The sequence below is a fragment of the Taudactylus pleione genome, unplaced genomic scaffold (assembly GCF_031769625.1).
Source record: "Taudactylus pleione unplaced genomic scaffold, aTauple2 ptg000329l, whole genome shotgun sequence".
In the NCBI taxonomy this organism is placed as follows: domain Eukaryota; kingdom Metazoa; phylum Chordata; class Amphibia; order Anura; family Myobatrachidae; genus Taudactylus; species Taudactylus pleione.
Window position 1 is genome coordinate 13,117,940 of NW_028284730.1, and position 27,856 is coordinate 13,145,795.

Below are 27,856 nucleotides of genomic sequence, written 5' to 3' on the forward strand. Positions count from 1 at the left end.
GTGTAGGAGTGACAGCATGGACGTCAATACTGACTGTCCTATGCTGGAGCACTCTGGTTGTGCAGCCACAGCTGCGAAGAAATATTCAGGGACCTTAAAAAGACCCCCCTCTGTACGGTGCGACTGGTCCGGCCAGGCACCTACGAAAACTGAGTGGCCTGAGGCTCGGGGGCGGGGTATAGGAGAGGGACCCCAGTGCATCCTGGGAGGCTGAAAATTTAACTCTGTGGTGCCTGGATGTCTGCCGCCATCGCCTATACCCCAAGGAATCCTGTGGATACCCTATGGACCCTGAAGTAGAAAATAGCGTATAGACTCTGTGCGGGCCTCCATTGTCTACAATTTGCCTCCAGAACAGAGTTGAAGGCTCTCCTCAGCTATAGAGCTTCAGTCATTTCTTCTAGCAATCCATAGGGGGCTTGTGTGCAGCCAGACATTACGGTAACGACACAGCGAGGAGAATGGAGTTGTTCCCTTTGGGTTTAGTTTCACTTCTGCAATCTTGTCAGTTTCATGACAGGTATAGAATATTATATATATATATCTGGGCATTTTCTGTGTAAGCAGCGGCTTGTTGTAAACAGATGTACACAAAAATACACACATTTGTAGTATATGGAGAAAACGATCTGCCCGTCTAAGTCAATAAAGGAAAGGGTGGAATCCCTTTTGATTATGCCGTTGGCAGTGTGAGGGAGGAGAATGGAAGAGACCGGGACGGGGGTGGAATATGCCGATAGCGGGATGATGTGGTGACTGACAGGCTGAGAGCTGTATAGGAGAAACGCGTCTCATACTAAATGCCTCAGGCTTGCAACTAAATGAGGTGAAGCTCTCTGCATAGCACACATTCCAGGCGTACTCTATACTCAGCCCCTGAGAAGTGCGATACCTGTCACAAGCTCGCCCATACTCTGAAGAAGATATTTTAGGACCTGAAAGGGAAGTAGCTGCCTGAAATAGATTTGAAGCAGAAAGAAACACTAAGAATACGTTGGAGATGAGAATTAGTAAGAGATGACAATGTGAGACTAAACACAGTTAGGATGTGCTGGTCTTTATCTACCACCACACAAACATTTATACAACGCAGACAGCACCATAAAGAGGAATAGCAGGTCACCCTCTCCAGTGCCCGGGTATGTAAAACCACACTGCCCATCACCCAGTCTCACCTGATGTAATTTAGCGATCACAGGACCGGTTTTCTCCTTCTCCTCGTATTTCTCTACCTTCGACTGAAGCCTCTTACAATCCTGCAGAGCCTGCTCCCTGCGCTTCACCGCCATGTTCAGAGAGGGGAACACGCTGCTATACCTGTGTGTGATAAATACCATATACATAATGTATAACATTACAGACACTGCTCCCTGCGCTTCACCGCCATGTTCAGAGAGGGGAACACGCTGATAAACCTGTGTGTGATAAATACCATATACAGTCAGGTGCAAAAATATTGGGACATTGACAGAATTTTCATATTTTGGCCTCTATTCACCACCACAATTGCTTTGAAATGAAACTAACAAGATGTGCCTTAACTGCAGACTTGCAGAATTAATTTGAGGGTAATTACATCCAAATCAGGTGAACGGTGTAGGAATTACAACGGTTTCTATATGTGCCTCCCACTTTTTAAGGGGCCAAAAGTAATGGGACTATCAACTCAAAAGCTATTTCATGGACAGGTGTGGGCTATTCCCTTGTTATTTCATTATCAATTAAGCAGGTAAAAGGTCTGGAGTCGATTCTAGGTGTGACATTTGCATTTGGAATCAGTTGCTGTCGACTCTCAATATGAGATCTAAAGAGCTGTCACTATCAGTGAAGCAAGCCATCATTAGGCTGAAAAATCAAAACAAACCCATCAGAGAGATAGCAAAAACATTAGGTGTGGCCAAATCAACTGTTTGGAACATTCTTAAAAAGAAAGAACGCACCGGAGAGCTCAGCAACACCAAAAGACCCGGAAGACCACGGAAAACAACTGTGGTGGATAACAGAAGAATTATTTCCCTGGTGAAGAAAAACCCCTTCACAACAGTTGGCCAAATCAAGAACACTCTCCAGGAGGTAGATGTATATGTATCAAAGTCAACAATCAAGAGAAGACTTCACAAGAGTGAATATAGAGGGTTCACCACAAGATGTAAACCATTGGTGAGCCACAAAAACAGGAAGACCAGATTAGAGTTTGCCAAACAACATCTAAAACAGCCAATACAGTTCTGGAACAACATCCTATGGACAGATGAGACAAAGATTAACTTGTACCAGAGTGATGGGAAGAGAAGGGTATGGAGAAGGAAAGGAACGGCTCATGATCCAAAACATACCACCTCATCAGTGAAGCATGGTGGTGGTAATGTCATGGCATGGGCATGTATGGGTGCCAATGGAACTGATCCCTTGTAGTTATTGATGATGTGACTGCTGACAAAAGCAGCAGAATTAATTCTGAAGTGTTTCGGGCAATATTACATGCTCATATTCAGTCAAATGCTTCAGAACTCATTAAACGGCGCTTCACAGTGCAGATGGACAATGACCCGAAGCATACCAAAGAGTTTTTTAAGGCTAAAAAGTGGAATGTTATGCAATGGCAAAGTCAATCCCCTGACCTGAATCCGATTGAGCATGCATTTCACTTGATGAAGACAAAACTGAAGGGAAAATGCCCCAAGAACAAGCAGGAACTGAAGACATTTGCAGTAGAGACCTGGCAGAGCATCACCAGGGATGAAACGTCTGGTGATGTCTATGCGTTCCAGACTTCAGGCTGTAATTGCCTGCAAAGGATTTGCAACAAAGTATTAAAAAGTGAAAGTTAGATTTAGGATTGTTTAGTTTGTCCCATTACTTTTGGCCCCTTAAAAAGTGGGAGGCACATATAGAAACCATTTTAATTCCTACACCGTTCACCTGATTTGGATGTAATTACCCTCAAATTAAATCTGAAAGTCTGCAGTTAAAGCACATCTTGTTTGTTTCATTTCAAAGCCATTGTGGTGGTGAATAGAGGCCAAAATATGAAAATTCTGTCAATGTCCCAATATTTATGCACCTGACTGTACATAACATATACCATTACAGAGATTGCTCTCTGCGCTTAGCCGCCAGGTCCAGAGAGTGGAACACGCTGCTATACCTGTGTGTGAAATACAGTATGCATAACGTTACAGAGACTGCGCCCTGTGTTTCACAGCCATTCTCAGAGAGGAGAACACTCTGCTATACCTGTGTGTGATAAATACCATATACACAATGTATAACATTACAGACACTGCTCCCTGCCCTTCACCACCATGTTTAGAGAGGAGAACATGCTGCTATACCTGTGTGTGATATATACCGTATACATAATCTATAACATTAGAGACTGGGCCTTGCGCTTCAATGCCATTCTCAGACAGGGGAACGTGGTACTATACCTGTGTGTGATAAATATCATATACAACAGGGGTTCTCCAACCACGATCCCCAAGTACCCCTAACGGGTGATGTTTTGTGGAAACATCTGTCTGTAGAAACAGGTGGGATAATTACTGACTAAACAAAATACATGAACTCATATGTGCATGACAAAAGAAATCCTCAAAACATGACCTGTTGATGGTACGAGGATCAGGGTTGAGAACCCCTAATATACACAATGTATACCTGTGCCTCCCCACAATGTACAGAGAGGGGAACACGCTATACCTAAAATATCCAAGGGGGATGTAGTTAGGAGACCGGCGGCCGCGATACCGCTGGTCACAATCCCGACAAGGGACTTAACATAGGCATCGAAATACCGACGCATATCTTAATCCGACACCAGGACGCCAGTCCGAACGAGGTAAGTCCGGGGCGCCCTTAGCGTTAGCCGGGGGGGGTGTGTGTTAGGCTTTTATGGGGGGAGGGGTAGGGATAGGGTACTTACCTGCCCTGTTAGGATCTTCTCCCTTCGGGCTTCCGGCATTGGGATATGAACCGGCAGCTATCTAGCCGCAGGGGCTTCATACCCATTCCTATTCAAAGTGCTTATCCTGTGTGGGGTTTCATTCCTGTACAATTATTTATGCGGTCAGACCTAAGGGCTCACACTAAACACACACGACAAAAAAAGTGATTATCATACAAGTACATGACCACAAATGTCACACCCATATTCTTCACCTTTTCAGAGGATCCATCACTGTTTTCTGAATTTGGTTCACCTGGAAATAATAAAGACAGATATATGAGCAGCCTCAGTGTTATAGGATAACTCTCATATACACCACTCAGCAACACCAATATATAGCCTGGGACCCAATCTTATCCAATATGAACAGCCATCTTATAAGATAAATATATAATGTGCCTCCACACCATGGCAGGGCACATTCCTACTGCACTGTATCATGCCGTCTCCTCTAGCCGCCAAGTTAGGCATTAAGAGGCAGCTTTTAATGTCCTTTTGCAGACAGGATTTCACATTGGGGGGTGTTTTCTCCTATGCACACCAAAGCCTTTTCTCAGTTATCAGGAATTCCGATAGGCTGCTTAAACTTCTGGATGTATAGATCTGTAGATCTTTTATATGAAAAAGTAATTCGCCTTTGAAAGGTATATTTTACAGAAAAGTTGCAAATTTAGAGCAACAAATACAATGCGTATAGCGGCACAGGACACAATGCGTTATCATTGGACACTTCCGTCCTGTGCGACAGCGGAAAATCCAATGAAGTCATGAAAACGAGGAGTGCGAGAGTCCCAGTTCAGGTCTCTACTGCCAACACCACTAAGAGATCCCGTGCAACCTAGATTAATGGTCAGCGCAACCACCCCAACCTGCACTAGTCCTCCAATAGATTTACAGGTGCAGTGATTTGGAACAGTGCGTCTTGTACCTTTTCCTGATTGAAGGCATCCATACGCTTCATTGCTGTGTCCAGTGCAGTCACCATGGACAGGAAATCTGGGTCTGGCTCACACAAGGGATTCCCTAGCAGGTCTGAGGAGATCCTGACAGCAGACTTAGACATTGCTGATGGGGAAGTAAAAGAAATAAGTAAGATGTAGAGAGAAAGGTAACCACCCCTTTATTATTACCCCTCTCCCCATCCCATGATACCTAAATCTGCCTCTATACTTTTCTTCATGTCTTTTTGCAGCTTTTTGGTCTGTTCTTCCAGCCTGTGAAACAGAAGGGAGAGATGGAGGTCATGTGACACACAGACAGCCGCACATGAGAGCGTGGGGGAAAGGACAGCGATGAACACAGGGCCTGATTCAGACCCGCTCGTAAGCCTCCGCACGCTCGCACTGAGCGATGGTCGCACAACTGCGCATGGTTCGCAATACGCGTGCGCAAACCAGTCATTGCGGTCGGAAATCGTGCGCTCGTAAAACAGCGATGGGCTGCTAATTTGAATGACAGAATGTGCTGTTTGTGGGTGGTAACAGGGGAAGGTGCTTGAAAACGGGGGAGTGGTTGTGCGAATGCAGGCGTGCCCAACGGTCAAAAAGGCATTTAATGGGAGTGCGTAATTAGCAAAGGAGCGTCATCGATCATGTCACTTGCTTGTCTTTTAGCCTGAACTGCTCTCAGTGATGGCGGGAAGTAATTCCTACCTCAAGTGCTGCGAGCAGTTCAGATGCCTTTCGATGTTCCCGATTAATCTAATAAAAACAGGAGACGACGTGATTTGCGAACGGTAAAGGGGCGTCTTGAAAAAATAGCGAGCGCATTTAGCGGACGCTCGCACAGACAGAGGCGTCCTCACACCGCAGAGAGCGAGCGCTCAATTTAAATATCCGGCCCCTTTTTGAGAGCGAGCGGCCGCAAATAGCGTCTGGGTCTGAATCAGGCCCCCAGTCCATACAGAAGATCGGTGGCTGACAGAAGAACCGCCATTGGTACAGTATTATGAAACCAGGATTAGCTGGGAGGTAAATGGAAAGAATAGGTGCCAGACTGTTGTAGAAGTAACTTACTGCTGCAGCTTGCCATATTCACGCTCAAAGTCTCTCTCTACCTGAAAATAGAGAAGACTCATGAGCTTGTGGTGATATAGGAAAACAGAGCACAACCATAGCCCGCTCCCCCCAGCAGACACAGGTGACCGAACTAACCTCTAACCATAAAATACATTTAGGGGAAGGTTGTGATCTCAGGTGAGGGAAAAGGTGGGATGGGGGGGAGGGGGGATATTTTTGCAATATTCAGCTGACTTCCTGTCTGTAATCTTAATAAGAACACTGCAGCTTTTAGTGTGCAGAAAATGACACCATAAAGCCTATGTTCAACTGCTCAGCAAATACAATGACCAGCCATCTCTAGCTCTAAATCCAATGACCAGCCATCTCTAGCTCTAAATCCAATGACCAGCCATCTCTAGCTCTAAATCCAATGACCAGCCATCTCTAGCTCTAAATCCAATGACCAGCCATCTCTAGCTCTAAATACAATGACCAGCCATCTCTAGCTCTAAATACAATGACCAGCCATCTCTAGCTCTAAATACAATGACCAGCCATCTCTAGCTCTAAATACAATGACCAGCCATCTCTAGCTCTAAATACAATGACCAGCCATCTCTAGCACTAAATCCAATGACCAGCCATCTCTAGCTCTAAATCCAATGACCAGCCATCTCTAGCTCTAAATCCAATGACCAGCCATCTCTAGCTCTAAATCCAATGACCAGCCATCTCTAGCTCTAAATCCAATGACCAGCCATCTCTAGCACTAAATACGACGACCAGCCATCTCTAGCTCTAAATCCAATGACCAGCCATCTCTAGCTCTAAATCCAATGACCAGCCATCTCTAGCACTAAATGCAATGACCAGCCATCTCTAGCTCTAAATCCAATGACCAGCCATCTCTAGCTCTAAATCCAATGACCAGCCATCTCTAGCTCTAAATCCAATGACCAGCCATCTCTAGCTCTAAATCCAATGACCAGCCATCTCTAGCTCTAAATCCAATGACCAGCCATCTCTAGCTCTAAATACAATGACCAGCCATCTCTAGCTCTAAATACAATGACCAGCCATCTCTAGCACTAAATACAATGACCAGCCATCTCTAGCTCTAAATACAATGACCAGCCATCTCTAGCTCTAAACCAGGAACCATCACTATTACATGTATATTTTTGGATATTAGAAACCCTTTCATATACTGTATTTTAAGTATTAGTGCTCATCACATATCTAACTCCAGTCACAGCTATTTGTGAATGATGAAAGATGCGCTTTTATGTGTGCTCAGCATTTATGTCACCATGAGATCCTCTTTGTGTACTAACAGGGCGATTGGTAAATAAGTATTTTCCATGACCCTGTGCTTCCTCCTACCTCTCCCAGCCGCTGACACTGGTGGAAAGCAGAACACGGTAGTGATAAGCACACATGGAAGTGGTTTCAGAACTAATCTCCAGGCTCCGTGATGTCACGGCTGCTCTCGCCCGCTAAAGAAAAGGGGAATTTTATGCTAAACACGTGGGTGCAGAGTTGTACAGTCACACACAATGGAGGCTCTGTGAAATATGGGACCGAGATCCCAACACACAGACATCATCAGCTGCCCACACTGCATAGCAGAGGGCAGCACTCAGGACACACGCACAGCAGGGCTGAAGCTGGTATACAAGCCAGAGACTCTGACCCCCGCAGCATGAAGCGGTGTGCAGGAGCAGTATCCTTTAATAGGATTACAGACAGGAAGTGTGCTGTGCCTGGAAAACTATCCCCCCCCCCCCCATATATCACACCCTTATCTCCTCAGTTCTGATAAGCTCCTGACAATTTTACATAAATATTAATGGTGTTATTAATATCCCACTTATATAAAGCAACTTGTATTGTAAGTTTAATGGTCCTTACACAGTGTTTCTCTAATCAGAGATACAGAATGGGCATTTACTATCTCACCATTCATTATATACTCACTCGTAAAATATATATAACATTTATAAACATTTATAAATGGACTGTATAGAAAAGCAAATAACACCTCTCACCTCAAATTACCTATATAATATAAAACACCCCGACCAGAGATATAAACACAACAGAAAGTGTGCTCTAGCACATATAGCTTCCACAAGCAGGTAGTGCCCAGCGGCCTGGAACAGAACTTCAGAGCAATGTGTCAGCTTTCAAAAAGCAACTTATTACATAACATCACTAAATATAACATTTCATAGTACACTTCACACCCAGCACTGTGTACTGTATGAAGGGTCTTACCAGCAAGATACTTTAGCAGGAGACAACACAACTGGACCTTTGAAAACCAACAGCATCATTGCCCAGGAATTACATACAGGGTACTTACTGTTTTTGAAACTATCGGCTTTCTTAGGCCAGGTCTGAAGGGGTTCCTGGAAGAGAAGAAAAAAACCTGTATCTACAACCTATAATAGTATATAAAAAAGCTGCATCCCCGCCTATAAGGAGAGGTAAACAGAATCTGTATGTATGTATACATATACACAACACATTTTGCTGTCTCCCATCTCCGGCTGCATAGAGCTCTCTGGTAGTAGGGTCTATGCGTGGCCAGGGATTGCGGAGCGGCTTCAGAGGGATAGTGGTGTGACCACAAGGGGAGGGGGGTTTTGTTGTACTTTCTGGCACAATTATTTTACGTGAAATGTGGCCCGTTATTACTGGAGGGTGGGGGGTGGAGCAGGGGAGCTGTGCAGAGCAGTGAGGGGGCCTCCATTTTACTGTATCCATTCAACTGCGACCATTTTGTGGACTAGTATAGTGTATATAACAGTTGCATAACACACAGAGCTGTGCTCCTCACTCACTCCTGTAATTATTTTGGGAGGGGCGGTGGTCTGGCTGCTACATATATATATACACACACACACACAAACACACTGTATATATGTAGTGTGTAAAATATGTGTACTACAATATATATATATATATATATATATATATACACATACACACACACATATATATATATATATATATATATATATATATATATATATATATATACACACACACACACACACACACATACATACATACATACATATGACAGGCTTAATCCACGGCACTCAACCATCTGGGGAGCCCTTGGCATGTTACCACACCATCTACATAAAAAATATCATACAAACTCGGCACTCACATGCTTTTCAAACTGCAACTCCTTTGAACATAGGGAATGTTGGTTCCAAAATATTGCAATAATTTGTTAAGCTGACCACCGCTTCACGGTCGTTCCCATCTGGCCAGTCCCTACACTGATTCTCAGATAAATAAACTTGATCTGACACACACACACATATATTTTACACACACATATATGACAAAACCGCGCATCAAAGCGCTGAAACGGTGCATTATGAGCCAAGATGACTGGTGTCTTTTTTACTACAGAGTGCCGCCTTGTGGATGATATTTACAGATCTCCTCGTAAACATGAGGTTTACTGTGGAGGGCATCCGGCTGGTTTATGCTTACACCTCATGAGTTCCGGGTCATGGAGATAGATATTATATATAAAATATACAAACACCGTATGTAGCTATATACTGTATACACAAACACAGCATTTAAATGCTGTTGCGTTTCACAGTTTGCACAGACACTTTCATATTCAGAATAATAAAACAGAGTGGAACAGTAATACAAGCAACAAGGGGTAAAAAGAGGAAGATACATAAATAAAAGTACTAACAGACTGATAAACGTGCGGTTTAATTATAGCCTTTATTTGTATTGTAGATTTCCAGTGGAACAGATCAGGTTGGGTTTCCCTGATTACCTACGGATTTACATATGAGAGATGTAACATAAAATAACACGTCATACTCCTTTCCCACAGGTAGAAAGTATAAACTGTTCTTAAAGTGAAAGTAAACAGAATAGAATGAACACATGTACTGAAGCTAAATATAAAGCTGGGTACACACTATACAATATATCGTTCCCATGTGGATCAGAACAATATTTATTAAGTTTCTTATATAGCAAAACAACATTAATAGAAAACTGGTTAATAACAAACAGACAGAGGTAAAAGGTCCCTGCTTCAAGCTTACAATTTATAGGGAAATGATATATCGTGTGGTTTGTACGCCTGATCAGTCGTTCATCACATCGTCCCAGCTGCTGCTTTGTACGGCAGATGGTACGATGCAATGAACGACGCGGTGTTGTAATGACACATTGCGCTGTCTTAGGCTGGATAGTGCATTGTGTACAGCGCGTGCGATGGGTCTAATCTTGCCCCAGAAAGACAGACATGGATTTGTGATTAGGCGATGCCTGGTAAGGCACACCAGTAATGCAGCTTCCTACATTAAATATACGGTACTCAGGTTTAACAAATACTATCTTATAGAAAAACCAACTACTCTTTGTTTAGTGCCTCCTCTTTAATTATGCTTGTATTTTGCTATATGGCTGTAATTTTGTTTTCATTGTACGGAGTTGTGGACACTTTGTGGCACCATATAAATGAAAGTTAATAATAAAATACTTCCTAATACAATGGAGCATAATGTAAATGTGGTGCTGGGTGAGCTGTGGGCTGAAGAGTGAGGGCATTATGTGATCTCTTAGGTTGGGTACATACTAGACGATATGTAATTCGCTTCGGCGGATCAGACAGACATATCAGGCACACCGTCTAGTGTGTATCCACTATGGCGCTGACTATGCCTGCTCCCGCATGTAGGGTCGCCGGGGGATGTCGTTATTGAGGGCCATGCTGTTGAATGCAGCATGGCCGTTGCTCCCCGCAGCGGCATGTGTGTATGCACTTGCTGATGCTGGCTCCAATGCCAGGTCCAGTCCCTGCCGATGTGGGTAAACATTGTCTAGTGTGTACCCAGCATTAATCTGGAGCAATGGCTAGGTCAGGTATGGAACGGGGGTGACTACACTGTGGAAGGAGTCCAGTGTCATGTGATCACTCAGTGGGAATGCTGGGGATTCACTGTATGCTAAGAAGATTACTGGGCTTGGCCTAAATGATCCCATTCTAACTGTGGTGCGGTGTGTTAATATTACAGATGCACATTGTATAGGTCTGACACAGTGTTGTGCTACTCTCTGCACAGCATAACAGCACATTCAGGAACTTGTCTATGGCTTTCATTTTTTCCTGCTGAACTCTGTCCCTCGACTATGTTCCAAGCTATTGTAGTTAGAGTGTATTATTACCACATGGGTAAATTGGACAGGAGGGTAAAGACAGGATCATGGGCCAGAGACAAACCAGCAGCAAGGACAATGCCTCCAGAGTTTAGCTTCCTAAAAGTTACTAACACCTGTATAAAGGGAAGTGCCATTCCCCCCGCCCCAAAGGATATAGGGAATGATTCCAAATGACCCACAGCTCCGTATGTGACCCAGCTCGGAACGCGCACTCTTTGACAACGGAATGCTAATAAGGCTTGTACATATCACACCGCCCCAATGTTTTCCATCCACCTTATGCTAGGCACGCGATCAGTCTGAAAGAGGCGTCACCTTTGTATACAAAGGACTCAGAATAGGACACAAATCCGGCTTCTGGCGCATGACACAATTCTCTTCTGTGCGTATGTCTAGTTGCCGCCCAACTGACTCCCTGAAAACACTCATTTCACGTATGGAGAGAAACGTCCGAGATCGGTCAGAGTCAGAATCGACCAGATATACGCAGAGATGCGCACATTTGCTATAGCGCAGTCTGCTAAAACTCGCTAGATGTGGCCACATGCAGACCTGCGAACAACTAAAAATCAGGCTGACAATATCCAGCGTGGACAGTTCTATGTACAGTATCGTGTGACATACAGGAGTCACCTGCTCCAATACAGAATATAAATGTATCCTGACAGTCAGGGCTCGACAAATTTGTAGGAGCCATCTTAAAAGCTCAGGAGCCAGACCATCGTCCATTACCAAAATATATGAAAGCTTGTATAGACTACCACACATGCCCTTTCAGTGCCCTTCAACCTCCCCACCTGCCATCAAATCACCACACATGCCTCTTTAATGGTCATCAGATTCTGCAAATTGCCCATACCAGCCCCTGTAATAGAGCTCCCAAAAGTAATGCTTCCTGTATCAGTGCCCCCAGTAGCAGTGCACCCAATAGTAATGCCCCCAATAGTAGTGCCCCTGTAAACATTTCCCCCAGTAGTAATGCCCCCTGTAAAATGAGACAAGATCAGTTTAAAATTGAATCGCAGCGACACCATCTTGCGAATGGCCGCCTAAGCGCCATTTTAGATAAACTCACTCTTTAGTACATGTGGCGATATTACTATTAGCATCATGCGATTGCATCTGTGACCATCGCCATAAGTTACGGCGATTCGCCAAAAGCCCATTTCATGACTTTATGTAGTTTGGGTGCTCTGGATAAAGTGTATATTATTATAATTCCCCTAAAGGATATATTGCATTAGCTAAACAGAGCAAATGGCCACATGACAACTAGCCTGTGTAGACAAGCTTCCTGGATATAACGTCTGCTCTCACTCCAGGTGGCCCTGCTCGAATACACACCTTACATTAGCAGGCTTCCTGCAATAAAAATACCTTCAAAGCCAAGAGTGTTATCTTAGGTTTTGGGTCTTGTAGCTGTGCTAATTTGCATTTACACAAGAGCCTGGGAGAACAAAGTACTTTACTTTTGAGCCTGGGAAGGGTGGGGGCTGCTGAGAGAGGGGGGCGTGTGGAACTAGAAGGCTCAGCATTCCACACTGCTAGGTGTTCACTTAGTTTAAGTGAGATTTAAGTGCACCATTTCTCATACACACATTAATACGCACAATTGCGCTGGTAACTAATCGCATATTAGCGAATGCATAAGATCCTATATGAAAACGCTGTTCATTAGCTTTAAGCACACGCATCTGCTCCAAGTTAACTAGCGTCTTTATATCAAACCCCGCATACTCACACATTACATATCCACATACAAGGTTCCATAAGCTTTAAGGGATAAGATTTAAGTTCGTTCATTTAGTATAAATGCTGTGAAATAAAGATTATTTGATAACTAAGGTTTTATACATGCTAAGTAAGCAGTAAACAGAATACTTACCTTAAGCGCCGACCGCCGCTCCTCGTAACTATGGGGGGAGTGCCCGTGGGGGGGAGCCGGACCCCAGAGCTCAGGAGTGTGCTCCGGCGTCCGAAGCTCCTCGTAATTGTGGGAGAGAAGTCATGACGTCACTCTCACATAGTGCCCGTGTGAGGAGCCGGACGCCAGAGCTCAGGAGTGAGCCTCGGCTGACGCTGCAGGGAGTCGGGCGCCCGCTTGGAAAATTTCAACCTCCCTGTGGCAAATGGAGCCTCCTTGCGGCAGGCGGGGAAGGAGTGTGTCGGGGGGGGAACCTTTGAAAAACTTGGGTCGCCAGGACTAAAATCTCAGTCGCCATGGCAACCGTGATTTGTGGAGCCCTGCTGTAAGTCTTAATCTGTTCTACAACCAACAATTTTTTACCAACTGTATTAAACCTAGTCAGCAACATGTAGAGGAAATTCACATAAATATAGCGGCAAGCACTCAGCAACTTCTGGCTGATTTTTGGAATAAACTGAGCATCTCTGACATTAAGAAAATACCCAACAGTACTGTTCACTCTTATTTACTAAAGTGCGGGTTTTTAAAAGTGGAGATGTTGCCCATAGCAACCAATCACATTCTACTTATTTATCTAGCACCTTCTAGAAGATAATAGCTAGAATGTTTAGTAAATATACCCCTTAATATATTCCTTCGGATTTAAATTGTGTATTCTCTAGCAGCCTGGTGCATTGGGGTACAGTGTGCAGAGTAGGTGGAGGAATGTATAAAATGCTGGCAGGGGAGTCACAGGTCTCACTATGCCTGTGTACATGAAGCTGCAGGCTGGCCAAACACTTCCGATCACTTTATTCCTGGCTCGTTCTCCCCCTCCTTCCGCCTGTGCCCACAAAGCCACACAATTATGGGCAGGTAATCACTGGCTGTGGCCTGGACTCCTTCCTGTTTATTGTTACAGCACAGGAGGACACAAACCGCGTCACTCACGGAAGAGTCATAAATAGCCCCCACTATCCTTCACACTGGACCCTTCCGTGCACCCCTTAGCTGCCAAAAACACAGGAAGACCTATTAGTGTCCCTTAGCTCATGTCCCACCGCACTCCTGGCAATGAGCCAGTATAGCCCTAATACCCGGAAAGGTTCAGTAATGAGATGCCAGATATGGGGGAATAAGACAGTGGAACATCCAAGTAAGTCACACATCTGGCTGTACTCCCATGTGTTACCAAAAACTGCTTCTGACTCATTACTCGCTCCTGCACATGTATAGGAGTATTACCTCAGTAGACACGCTGTGTTATAACATAGGGCTAGATTGACGAATGTGTTAAAAGCCAAAATCTATTTTTGTCTACTAAAGTCAACAATATGTGTAAATGTATCCTCATGCTACATTAAGGTTATAAAATAACAGACTTTATAATGACCAAAAGAATCTGACAGATTTCTGATTATTTGAGGTATCAGCATTTTCAAATTCTGTGTCCTTGTAGATGGAATGTAATGAAGTTACCCTAACTAGAAGGCTCAACACAACATTATTCATCCCAAACTGCAGGGGTTCCCGGCACCCCAAACTGCAGGGGTTCCCGGCACCCCAAACTGCAGGGGTTCCCGGCACCCCAAACTGCAGGGGTTCCCGGCACGGCACCCCAACCCAAAATGCAGGGGTTCCCGGCACGGCACCGCAACCCAAACTGCAGGGGTTCCCGGCAACCCAAACTGCAGGGGTTCCCGGCACGGCACCTCAACCCAAACTGCAGGGGTTCCCGGCACGACACCCCAACCCAAACTGTAGGGGTTCCCGGCACCCCAACCTGCAGGGGTTCCCGGCACGGCACCCCAACCTGCAGGGGTTCCCGGCACGGCACCCCAACCTGCAGGGGTTCCCGGCACGGCACCCCAACCTGCAGGGGTTCCTGGCTATTTTCAGGTAAAAATACACCCAACATTATTAAAATTTATACAGAGCTGTACAGACCTAATATGTGATTCACATCAGTCCCTGGACCATAGCAGCTTCCCATCTAAATACATACACATACATTTAAATACATTTAAGTCATCAGTCAATTTACCTACAAGTATGTTTTGGGAGTGTGGGAGGAAATGTGAGCTCCTGGGAAAACCCCATGCAAACATGGGGAAAATATACAAACTACACACATATAGGGCCCTGGTTCGGATTAACCGAATTGCCCCATTGATACGAACAAAGTCAGTCTAGAGTAATTCACTATATTATAACATTATCTACGTGTGGTATAAAAAGTAGACATTCAGAATGTTGACATGGACAAAGGGACGTATTCGATTAGAATCGAAAAGTCAGCTTCGCTGATGACGTCATTTTCGGCGGTTTCAACTTATCCCCGTATTCAATTGTAACGTCTTTTCGCCGGCGCAATAACGCAATGGGCGAAAAAGTTTCACCTATGAATACCCGCGAAAAAAACTGCAGAATTGGGGTTTTGGGGTGCAATATTGTGGGAACCACCCTGCACCCTTTGGACACCCCCCCTGACGTTAACTGCCTAAAAAAAAAATAATAAAAACCCCACAAAGGACACCCCAAAAAAGCACTTTGAAAAAGTGGGCGAAAAAAAAATCACAAATTCAAAATCCAGTGAAATAGCCTTTGGGGGGAGGTCTGGAAGTATGGGGGGGGGGATATTTTGAATTGCAGGAGTTTGCTGCAGGTGTGTTTTTGTCGCTTTTTAATGCTTGACTTTAGCAACTTTAAAATATGCTTGCACCCATTTTCATGTACCCCAAATTTGATGGGAATACTTATCTCCCCCCCCCAAAAGTAGCAAAATGCTATTCTTCACCACTTGCTGAAAGACGCTAAATAGCGCCTATTGAGAACATTTAAAAACCCCACATACCTTTAGCAGGGCTATTCGGGGGTACCCATAGAGATCCCTCCATGTCAGTGCACCTTTTGGGGGGTGTCAGGCTGATTTCCCCAAAACGGACAGAACTTTTCGCCGATTTCAGTTTCGCCAGGTCCCGTTTTCGCCAATTTGGAATTGAATACGGGGATAAACGCGATACTTTTTCGCACCCAAAACTAGCGTTGACGGCGAAAAGTCCGGCAACATACTTTTCGCTTCTAATTGAATATGCCCCAGAATGTCAAATCAGCATGTTGGCAATACGTTTTTCCACTGACTTGTCAGTTTACCCTAATCCTAACCCTAAATGTAGCCTACACCTAAAATTGTCTGTTGACATTAACAATGTCAACAGTCTGTCAGTGTCGATGTGCTGAAAGTCGACATTCATATCATGTTTAAATGCGCAACATATAACGTATGCATGATCCACAATACCCATGTCACAGCTGATCTGTGCATACATACATCACCTGCAAATACATTTTCTATAAACATCAGATTTGCTCACCTTGGGTAAGACGTTCCAGTTATAGCAGCAGGAAGGGGTAGTGGGAAAAGCAGAAGTAGAACAGGAAGACATGCGGCTGCCAGGAACAGACTGAGGTCTAACCACTAATGAGCGGTTCTATCCCTCAGCGAGACGCAGACACTAGGCCACTCTAGAATATGGTGCGAGCCATCGGCAGGTCACTACTTGCTGCACTATACTACTTGGTAATGGGGCTGCTCACTGCATTTATTAATGACAACAAATATACCCTCTATTAACATTAGTGGATACTGCAGGCTGTTCGAGCTCATGGCTAATAGACATGTACCAAGATACTCAGCATAGTTCTACAAATCAGCAAATTTGTTACTAGCATAAACAGATACTCTTCCTTGTGATATAGTGCAGGTTCATTATCAGTGTATAATACACATGTGATGTTAATCTATAAACACATCATAATACAGTGCAGTGTGATCATTATCAGTGTATAGATACTCAGCATCATTATACAGTGCAGTGTGATCATTATCAGTGTATAGAGATACTCAGCATCATTATACAGTGCAGTGTGATCATTATCAGTGTATAGAGATACTCAGCATCATTATACAGTGCAATGTGATCATTATCAGTGTATAGATACACTCAGCAGCATTATATGCTGCAGTGTGATCATTATCAGTGTATAGAGATACTCAGCATCATTATACAGTGCAGTGTGATCATTATCAGTGTATAGAGATACTCAGCATCATTATACAGTGCAATGTGATCATTATCAGTGTATAGATACACTCAGCAGCATTATACGCTGCAGTGTGATCATTATCAGTGTATAGAGATACTCAGCATCATTATACAGTGCAGTGTGATCATTATCAGTGTATAGAGATACTCAGCATCATTATACAGTGCAGTATGATCATTATCAGTGTATAGAGATACTCAGCATCATTATACAGTGCAGTGTGATCATTATCAGTGTATAGATACTCAGCATCATTATACAGTGCAGTATGATCATTATCAGTGTATAGAGAGACTCAGCATCATTATAGAGTGCAGTGTGATCATTATCAGTGTATAGAGATACTCAGCATCATTATACAGTGCAGTGTGATCATTATCAGTGTATAGAGATACTCAGCATCATTATACAGTGCAGTGTGATCATTATCAGTGTATAGAGATACTCAGCATCATTATACAGTGCAATGTGATCATTATCAGTGTATAGATACACTCAGCAGCATTATACGCTGCAGTGTGATCATTATCAGTGTATAGAGATACTCAGCATCATTATACAGTGCAGTGTGATCATTATCAGTGTATAGAGATACTCAGCATCATTATACAGTGCACAGTGATCATTATCAGTGTATAGAGATATTCAGCATCATTATACAGTGCAGTGTGATCATTATCTGTGTATAGATACTGAGCATCATTATACAGTGCAGTGTGATCATTATCGGTGTATAGAGATACTCAGCATCATTATACAGTGCAGTGTGATCATTATCAGTGTATAGAGATACTCAGCATCATTATACAGTGCAGTGTGATCATTATCGGTGTATAGAGATACTCAGCATCATTATACAGTGCAGTGTGATCATTATCGGTGTATAGAGATACTCAGCATCATTATACAGTGCAGTGTGATCATTATTAGTGTATAGAGATGCTCAGCATCATTATACAGTGCAGCATGTTCAGTATACCTATAGTGATACAGCAATGGTATCATGCCCAGTTTACAATAACTGTGTTGAAATAAACAGCATTACTATATAGTTCAGCACAATCATTAGTATGTCACTGCTGATAGTGATTAGGTTAGGAGAGTGCATAATATCAGATGACCCTTGTCAGATACACAGAGCTATAAATGTCCCAGTACAGACCTGATAACCGTGTACCTTGCTCTCATTACTCACAATAAGATCTGGTCTCACCAGCGGGTGTATTTACTAAGGCGCAGGTTTTTAGAAGTGGAGATGGGTTGCCCATAGCAACCACTCAGATTCTACTTAACATTTATCTAGTACCTTCTAGAAGATAATAGCTAGAATCTGATTGGTTGCTATGGGCAACATCTCCACTTCTAAAAACCCGCACCTTAGTAAATATACCCCCAGGTATCTCCTTATACCCATCTCTGCTCCCATCCTCCCTCACCAAACTTTAATGTCTCCACAAGTGGGATATGCAAGAGTTCTGGCACAGGGGGTTCTCTGGCAGCAGAGGATAATTAAAAAGAAAAAATAATTATTAAGAAGAAAAAAAAAAAGTAGATATGCACATGGCAACCAGCTCTCAAACAGCCAATGGGGTGGCAGCAGTGGCTGGACCGGTTTTTGGAGGCTGGCTATGCATTGGTATATTTAGAAGCCCTGACTCACAGCTTGTTTACAGTACAGATCTCCAGATGGACTCGTGGAAAGCACAATCCACTGCAAGGAAAATATACAGATATATTATTGCTTTTTAACATCTCAAGAGGAAGGCTTGGTTAACCCCCTGCTTTCTATAGCACCCAATAACTATTGACCATGAGATTTTCAGTGTTAATGACATGGCTATACAAGTCTCATATGTACTAAAAAGGGCTCTACGTGCTAAGCTGTGTCCCTAGACCATGCCACGAGCCCAGCTGGCCAAGATCTTGGCATATCCTGGATGTAACTGAGCGGTCGGCCACCAGCCAATCATTTCTCAGCGTCTGCCCAATTCTCTCTGGTCACCTATACCGTGATAAAGGGCTATGATCCCATACAGATTCCCCCTGACTCTCAGAAAACACAGACTGACACAGTTTAATGATAATACGTGGACCCGCACAGATCCCCAACAGAAATACTTGGCATTATGAAGTAGTGCAACTTGTTCACGATACCGAGAAGAATAGACCAGGTTCTAGAACTAATAAACATATAGATTATGTGAGCGTTTTCCAGCTCCCACCAGCTGTAAGGTAGAAAAGTATAACAAGCATTGACCAAATCACAATATCAGCAGAATTCTGATCATACAACCATGAACAGAACAGAGAGAAACCAAGGCGAGCGCCGGCTGTACCTGGCTATTTACCAACAATAAAATATAGGGAAAACAGCGCATTCAGTAATTGCTGGGGGCACATCATGCCCACTTTCTATTTTTAAGAGTTGCCTGACTATGAGGTCTCTACTTGCAGCATGCTTATATCCACTCATTCCCTCACAGTACTCCCTACTGTCACTCTGCACCACCCCCGCAGTTACAAATGTTCTCCTATAATACATCTCCCCTAAAATACTGCTCCTGGGAACCTCATGTGTATCTTACTGAGAGCATGGCGGACAACCTTTGGCACCACAGAGGTGTGTAAGGTAAGACGCTTAGGGAGAGGGATACTGGCCGCCCCTCCAAATGCACAATCTGCACCCACTGAAGTGTATGTAGATATCTTGTCCTACAACACAAACTCCTTTCCCCCCAAGTGTGCGATACCAGGAGCAGCACCTCACATGTGCTGATGAAAGCTATGAACACCCCAGCACCATCCAAGTCCCTTTCACCTCGCTGTCAACTGAACATGATTGTGCTTAGGCTTGTTGTATAAACTGGCACGAGCACCAAAATCATGTGCATCACAAATTCAGCTCTTACATACAACATAAGACTTCTTTCGGTAACAATGGAAACCTGATATTAATGGAAAACAATCACAACGTCAGTCATAATGTCGACACTGTTCATATGTCGACACGGAACAAGTAGATATAAAAGTTAGGCTGTGGGAGCGAAGGGTTAGGGTCGTCACTCACTGCTGGATGCTAGTATTTATCATCATGTCGTCACCGCAGGAGCCGCCAAACAAGGTCACCACTGAACCACCAGGATTGTTTTGTCGACATGATTACTGTTGACGTGCTGCATGTCGACAAAATATACTCAACTCCTGGTGAAGCTTACAATAGACATTTTGTCTCACTTACTACAAAGTTAAGCGCCAAACATGCAAAGAACTTAATGGTATACGTTTAGGAAGCCGGCGGCCGCAATACCGACCACCGGCTTCCCGACTCCTCAATCCCGGCTACATGACAGGCGTCTAAAATCTAAACGCCTGTCATTACCCCTATGTCGGGAGACCGGCACCCCGATTGAAGGGATGCTGGGCGCCGCGAGTGGACAGCCGCTGGGGGGGGGGAAGGTTAGGTTTAGGGCTCCCGGGGGGGGACAGGGCGAGGCACCCCCCAGGAGGATTAGAGCTAGGCTAGGAGAAGGGGGGGTTAGGGTTAGGCACCCCCCCGGGAGGGTTAGGCTAGGGGAAGGGAGGGTTAGGTATTTAGAGGGGGATTAGGGTTAGGCTAGTTAGTACTTACCTGGGGACGATCGGGATTTCCAGCGCTGTCGGGCTGTCGCTACCGGGATCTCTTCCTCTGTCGGCATGACGCTGCCGGGATTCGAACTGCCGGCCATGCGGCCGCCGGTATTGCATACCGATTCTGAACTTGGTACTAATGAAGACTGAAGGGAGCTCAGGCTAAGTTTCCCCACTAGTACACTCAGTAAGAGAAGCTCGGCCTTCCCACTGGGGCAAGCAGAGAGTGTTTAGTCTCAACCAGGACGGAGGTGGCAGCAGTGGCAAATGGAGGAGCTTTCCCAGTTACAGTTAGATGCAGAAAGAGAACTGGGACCATGGAGAAATGGCAGCATTAATGAGAAGTGTGAATATCCTGATAATCAGGGGGTACTGAAAGAATACAGACATAAAATAGTCCAGAAACTATTGCACTGGACGGAACCGATATGAAATACCGACAGTCGGGATCCTGGCGGTCAGAATCCCGACACTTGTTGATCGGTATGCTAACCCTCCCCCTCTACCTACCCTAACCCTCCCTCTTTGGTGCCTAACCCTAACCTCCCCCCTAGTGCCTGAACCTAACCCCTCCCCGCACCCTAAACCTAACCCTTCCTCTAGTGCCTAACCCCAACCCTCCCCACCCAGCTACTTACCTTCGGCATCCCAACGTTCGGGATGCCAACGCCAGGATTCTGACCGGCGTCGGTATTCTGGCGCCGGTAATGTAAGCGTCGCCATCCCGACCGCCAGGATGCTGAACGCATACCCACTGGACAATGCTGAGCTTTATATTAGGCTCCCAAGTAACATTCACAAAGCACGCAGAACTGCCAGTCAACAAAAGTCACACACACACACACACACACACACACACACACACACACACACACACACACAAAATAATGATTTCCCCAGTCTGTAATATGTCACAAAAATCAGCTGAAGGAACCATTATACAGCTTTCTCCCAATGTGTTCCTGTAACCATTGCTGCAAATACAAAAGAAAAAGAGAAAAAAAAAAAGAAGAAGAGCAAGGAGATCACAGGACCCCTCAATTATAACAGGCTGGAGTACTGCTGGGGATTCCACTTCTGTAATGGGCAAAGCGGCAGGGAACTCAGGGCCTGATTCAGACCCACTCGCGAGAAATGAGCGCTCGCAAGCGGGTCGATGGTGGCCCAGTGCGCATGCACACGACGGAGCCGGCACCCTCGTGCGCATGCGCGAGACCCGGATAGCGATGGTCAAGCCGTCACTCCGGGTCTCGTACCAAAGGGGGCGTGCTGTCGATGGTGAGTGACAGCACGCCCCCTTTGGTGGGAACGCCTACCGACTGGGGCCAGCCCCACTGACATCACGAGTGATGTCAGTGGGAGTGCTCTCGGCTCTGTTTGAGCCGAAAGCACTCCAGGGCTTGCGGCCACAAGACCCTACCACAAGGGTCTCATCGCAAGCCCGATGGTCGCGATGGTCTTGACCATCGCGACCATCTTCCTGGCCGCTCGCTATAGCTGTGCATGGTCACCCCCAGGAGGCCGCTCTAAAATTCACGAAGGACGGCCCTGATTCAGAGCGAGCGCTCTGTCAGAGCGTCCGGCTCTGAATCAGAGCCTCAGTTTATAATAGAGATCCCAGTTAGGGTTAAGTGTCACTGTCCAAATAAAAGCTGCAGGTACAGTGGGCCTGATTCAGAGCCGCTCGTAAGCGGCCGCTCGTTCGTTCCGAGCGATGTTTGCACAACTGCGCATGCATACGGATCGTAATACGTATGCGCGAACCAGTCAGTGCGACCGAAAATCGTTTGTTCGCTAAATAGCGAACGCCTGCTATTTTGAGTGACAGGAGGAGGCGTATGTGGGTGGTAACAGGGGAAGAAGCTTGAAAACGGGGAGAGGAGATCCGAACGCAGGCGTGCTTAAAAGGTCAAAACGGGCGTTTTAAGGGTGTGCATAATACAGCAGCGTCATTGACCACGTCACTTGGTTATTTTATAGTCAGAACTGCTCGCAAGATTGCGGTAGGAAAAAACAACCACAAGAATAGCGAGCAGTTCATACGCTGGTCGATGTACTTGATTAATCTAATAAATAGCGGACATGACGTAGGATGCGAGCGGCCAGGGGGCGTATTTTTTTAAAAAACGACCGCATGTTTTGTTCGCTCGTTCAGACCTAGAGGCGTGAACAGACCGCAAAGAGCGAACGGTTCATTTGAATAGCCACCCCTTTTTTCTGAACGAGCGAGCGCAAATAGCGTCCGGCTCTGAATCAGGCCCAGTGGCCGGTCACACAGCCAGACACGCTAAGAGCAGAAAGGAAGGCTGATCCATTTCCAGTCCTTGGGTCCAAAATGGGTCACTCTCTCACAATATTTAATGAGTTTACACTCTAACCTAGGGGTGGGCAAAAAGCGGCCATCCAGCTGCTGATGAACTACATATCCCAGCATGCCCTGCAAGAGTTTTAGCATGGTCAAATAGCAAAACTGTGGCAGGGCATGCTGGGATGTTTAGTTCTACTCAAAAAGTAACAATAATTGGAAAAACCAATCATCAGTATAGCGATTCCTTCGTGGGGCACTCTTTTGTACATAAATGATTTGTTAGTATAATTAAAAATTAGCTTTTAATATATTTCCAATAAAAGAATAGGGATTTGTTGTGCTCATTTATAAAATATCTAATCGAGCTCCCTTAGCAATTAATCTCATGAATTTATAAAAATCGATCTATTATAAGAATTAGCATAAAGTATGTGGTGACTATGCTTGTTTAAATTCTTATGCTCATATAGCTAATGATGGGTACATAATAAATAATAGCAGGGTCAGGTACAGTTCGTATGACATATAAAACTTTGAAATAATAATTGGAAATAACTCATAAATTAGAACTGTATGTAATAATAACCACTCGGTCATTTGAGATAAATCTATACATTGAGTGTGATAATAGCGTGTCTGCTGAGTATCAGCCCAAATTCATATACCATGTATGGCCAAACACATATGCAAATGATCCCCGCCTTGCAACAAATTATTTAATCCCATTGCCGGGTTGGATACTACCTCAATGTAACCAAAAATATATAAATATACACATGAAATGCTAGCAGAGTACTCTGAAAAAAGGGGAGAGCAAAGACCACCCTGTAGGCGTAAATATCCCAGATAACCCGATACTGATTTATATCAGGATAGCAATCCCGCATGACATACTTAAATATTATAAATTACTATAGACAGATAATATCATGTTGTGTCACATAACCCCAATGAAATTTAAATAGTAAGTATGGAGTACAAGTACCTGGTCCCCTCTGCTGTCCAGGGTCTTCTATGAGCGGACACCTGGATGAGAGAGGGATCAGGAATAACTGATAGAAAATAAAGGGAGAGGTGGGGGACACCGATTCGTACGTGGTGTTAGGCAGTGTCTGTTGCTGAAAGCATTGCATAAATCTGAATGCGCCACTAGACTAGGTCACGACAACCCGAAAAAGAGTACCTGAGTTAAAATGACAGAAGGATTGTGCCTGACACCCTGCTACCATGCTGCTCCCTTCTGCAGTGGGGAGGGCCGGATTCCTGCTTGCCACTTTAGGAGGGTGCAAGCAGACATAGTGGGAGCCCAGTGGCACAAACAACTGAATTGCACCCCACAGAACCATTATCTGGTAACAGAGCTCCCTATCTGCTTTCTCACTTGACTTGCTGGGTGCACCTAGGGAACAGTCATTTTGGAAACTGAAAAAAACCCATGGTAGTGGGAGTTTGGGAAGCTCACAAACTGGTTTTCTCCTTCATCCCGTAGGGAACACTGGAGCTCAAGACACTGGGGTATAGAAGGTGGTAGAGTAGAGCCTGGCACTATAAATAGTTCAGAAGTGTGACTGGCTCCTTCCCCTCCATGTCCCAACAGCCCCAGTTTAGAATCTGTGCCCGGGAGAGCCGGTGCACAGTGGGGCTGTCTCCAAGCCCCTTTGTATTTTATTTTTACTTTACAGAGCAGCCAAGTCTGCCTAGATTAGGGTCCCTTCGCCACCTTTGCAAAGTTTGGGGTCCGGGTCCCTGGCGTCGGGACACAGTCAGACCTGACAGGGAGTGCACAGAGCTTATTTTAAAATGCAATGCGCGTGTTCAAACTAGCTATTACGATCAGAAATTGCTCTCTCCTTGAACACAGCCAGGTCGTTAGTATGAGTTACAGGATGAGGCGTTTGTGGGTGGCAACAGGGGAAGGTGCTTGTGAACGGGGGAGTGGAGATCCGAACGCAGGAGTGCCTGACTATGCAAACGGCGTTTTATGGGAGTGCATAATTAACTAAGTAGTGTCATGGGACATGTGACATGGGAGGTTTTTATACCGACTTGATCGTAGTGCTTAAGAGAGGGTATGGTCAACGAGCAGCTCCGATGGTTCCCGATTAATCCTTATATGCCAGGAGATGACGTGTAACGCGAACGAGAAGGGGGCGTATTTTTAGTCTTACGGCCGCATGCTCCCCTCGCTCGTCCAGCTAACGATTCCATCTTAACGACGCAACTTGCGAGCACTTCATTTGCATATCCGGCATATCCGGCCCCTTTTACCTTACGACCGTGCGGCCGCAATAACAGACTCTGAATGAGGTCCAATGTCTCTGTGAGGCTCGCCACAGCTGGAAAAGGCTTGTGTTCCTCACCAGTCCAGCATCTCGAGTATTGCAAATATACGACCGCTTCAGAGTAGCAGGAGCGGTGGAGAAAGACTGGGCTCAGTGACAGCGTGCTGTGATGCAGCGGTCACACAGACGACCCCCCCTATACATCCTTCCACTCCATAATAATGGGTGGAAGAGTTACAGTCGGTAAAAGGACTGTTTTATAAGGTAGCTAGACTTGGCAGCCGGGTCTGTCACTATAGAAAAGGTCCCCGCTATGCTTCCCCATCACCTCTGCTGTTAGTACACCCCGGGGGTTAGTCGATATTATCACCCCCTGTAAGCGGTTAAACAGGGCAGCCGCGGCTGTCACACTTTCCACCGGCTTCCCTCCTCTTTATAAGAGAGCGAGACCGCGTGTCCTGCTGCTCCCACTCCTCTAAGCAAAGGATGCTTCACAACAGTGAGTGAGTCCAAGCAGCACAGGGAGTTACTGAGCGCGCTCTGTCATACAGCGCGGCTCCGCCATTTTGTAAAATCCTGCTATCTAAAGGAGGGTAATGGTCCCAGAGTGCGCCCCTCCACCTTCCGGAGTATGCACTTACACCTTCTCCCCGTCTCCTTTGCCTTCCCCGAACACAGGCAGCAGGGGCCAATGTGGCGCCGGTCTCTGATTCACCAACCCGGTAAGCTCCTTTACAACACAACCTCGCCATTTAATTGTGTAGGAGTCAACGCAGACTGACACATAGCAGCGCTATTAGCTGGGATGAGAGCTCCTATTCTCCTCACCACTCTGAGCACTGATGGAGGGGGGGGGGGTCTAACTCCATAGAGCTCCCCAAGTGCCAGTCACCCCGACTCTTCCCATACATTAGCGCAACATAGTTGCGCCACGTGGTCCTGCTGTATCTAGCGCTCTACAAAAGGGCATCTGGTATGTGTGTGTGCAGACTTCTCAGACTCAGGGAAGAAACATTGTGTTTATTATGATCAACATTTCGTGGTACGGCGACCCCTTCCTCAGGACACACAACCAATATGTATTTATGTATATGATATATAAAAATGTCTATTGTGCTCGCTTCAGCAGCACATATACTAATATGGTATCCTCCCATGTATTCACACTTAGGAGTTTTGTATATGGCTCTGTACACATCTCTAGCGCTGTGCTAAATTACCGTTGCCATGGCTTATCATATAACCCTGCTCGGAGTGGAAGGGTGGGGGTCTTGCGCTGTGGAGCTCCCCACTGGAAAGGTCCCCTTTTATAAGATAGGACTCTGTCACTATAGAGAAGCTTGCAATTGTGCGACTCGTTTCACGAAATCAGTGTGTTGTGCAGTTTACCCCACATGCACAGTATTTTCAGAGCGCTGCTAGTGTACGCATACCTTACGATATTACAGCCTAGGGGATAATAGCAGACCACACTTTATCAAAGCTAGATTTTAGAGAGCAGTACGTCTCCCATGAGAGTGTGTATTTTGGTACTTACCGGCAAATCCATTTCTCCGATTCGGCAGGGGACACTGGACGCCCGCCCAGCGCTGCTTTCCTGACGTTTTTGTCCGGGTCCTTATATGGTTGTATGACTGCATGTGTTCCCTGCTGTGGGCTCCTCTGGACTCCCTTTTTTGTCGGTTCCTTCCGTCCTGTAATCTTCTCCTTCTCTACGTTTGCCTGTTGTCCTCCATCTCTTCTCGGGCTCAGTTTCTAAACTGGGGCTGTTGGGAAATGGAGGGCTGATGGGGCATAGAGGGGAGAGGAGCCAGTCACACTTCTGAATTATTTAAAGTGCCAGGCTCTACTCTACCACCGTCTATACCCCAGTGTCTTGAGCTCCAGTGTCCCGTGTGGAATCGGAGAAATTGATTTACCGGTATGTACCAAAATCCTGTTATTACAGTCTAAACGGCAGATTCAGTCAGCCATGTGCTCCCACAGGAAGCTTGTGCACCTCCTTTACACTGACTGAGGGGGAACGGAGAAGGGAAGCGATGGGCGAGAGTAAGCAGGTTGCAGTAAGCACGTGTTTACGCAATCAGGACTCAAGTAGACCTGACCGGCTGGTTGCACACTGACCCCTCTATCTAATCATGCTTATATCATTAGTGTGGCCGTTATATCATATGAAATCGTAGTCACATTTAATTGATTTCCATTCGGATTATTGCAGGAAAGAAGATGATGCCCGTTTGTCCCCCAATGGGGTAACCTACACGTTTGTATTTTATTTCAATGGTATTTAACTATTTTATATGGCACATACGTCCTTTGTATTTATTAATAACACTGTCAAGACAACATTTGCTCTTCCGTATGTGACACTTTACTACATTTTTATATTGCGCACAAATAGGGTAACGCAACTTTTGTATTCACTACAAACACTTAAGATACATCTCTACAGTATCGCGG

The 27,856-nt window shown here is 45.2% G+C and overlaps 1 protein-coding gene across 1 annotated transcript in view; it reads right to left on the reverse strand.

Annotated features, from left to right (window-relative positions):
• Positions 1-27,856, reverse strand: part of BIN3 (bridging integrator 3) — a 44,051-nt gene that overhangs the window by 9,924 nt on the left and 6,271 nt on the right. Inside the window, exons 2-7 of the mRNA XM_088443420.1 lie at positions 8,315-8,360; positions 5,965-6,005; positions 5,102-5,163; positions 4,878-5,014; positions 4,162-4,202; positions 1,176-1,317 (exon numbers count right to left, since the gene is read on the reverse strand). Coding sequence (XP_088299546.1) covers positions 1,176-1,317; positions 4,162-4,202; positions 4,878-5,014; positions 5,102-5,163; positions 5,965-6,005; positions 8,315-8,360 — 469 coding nt within the window. The remainder of the gene's footprint in view (positions 1-1,175; positions 1,318-4,161; positions 4,203-4,877; positions 5,015-5,101; positions 5,164-5,964; positions 6,006-8,314; positions 8,361-27,856) is intronic.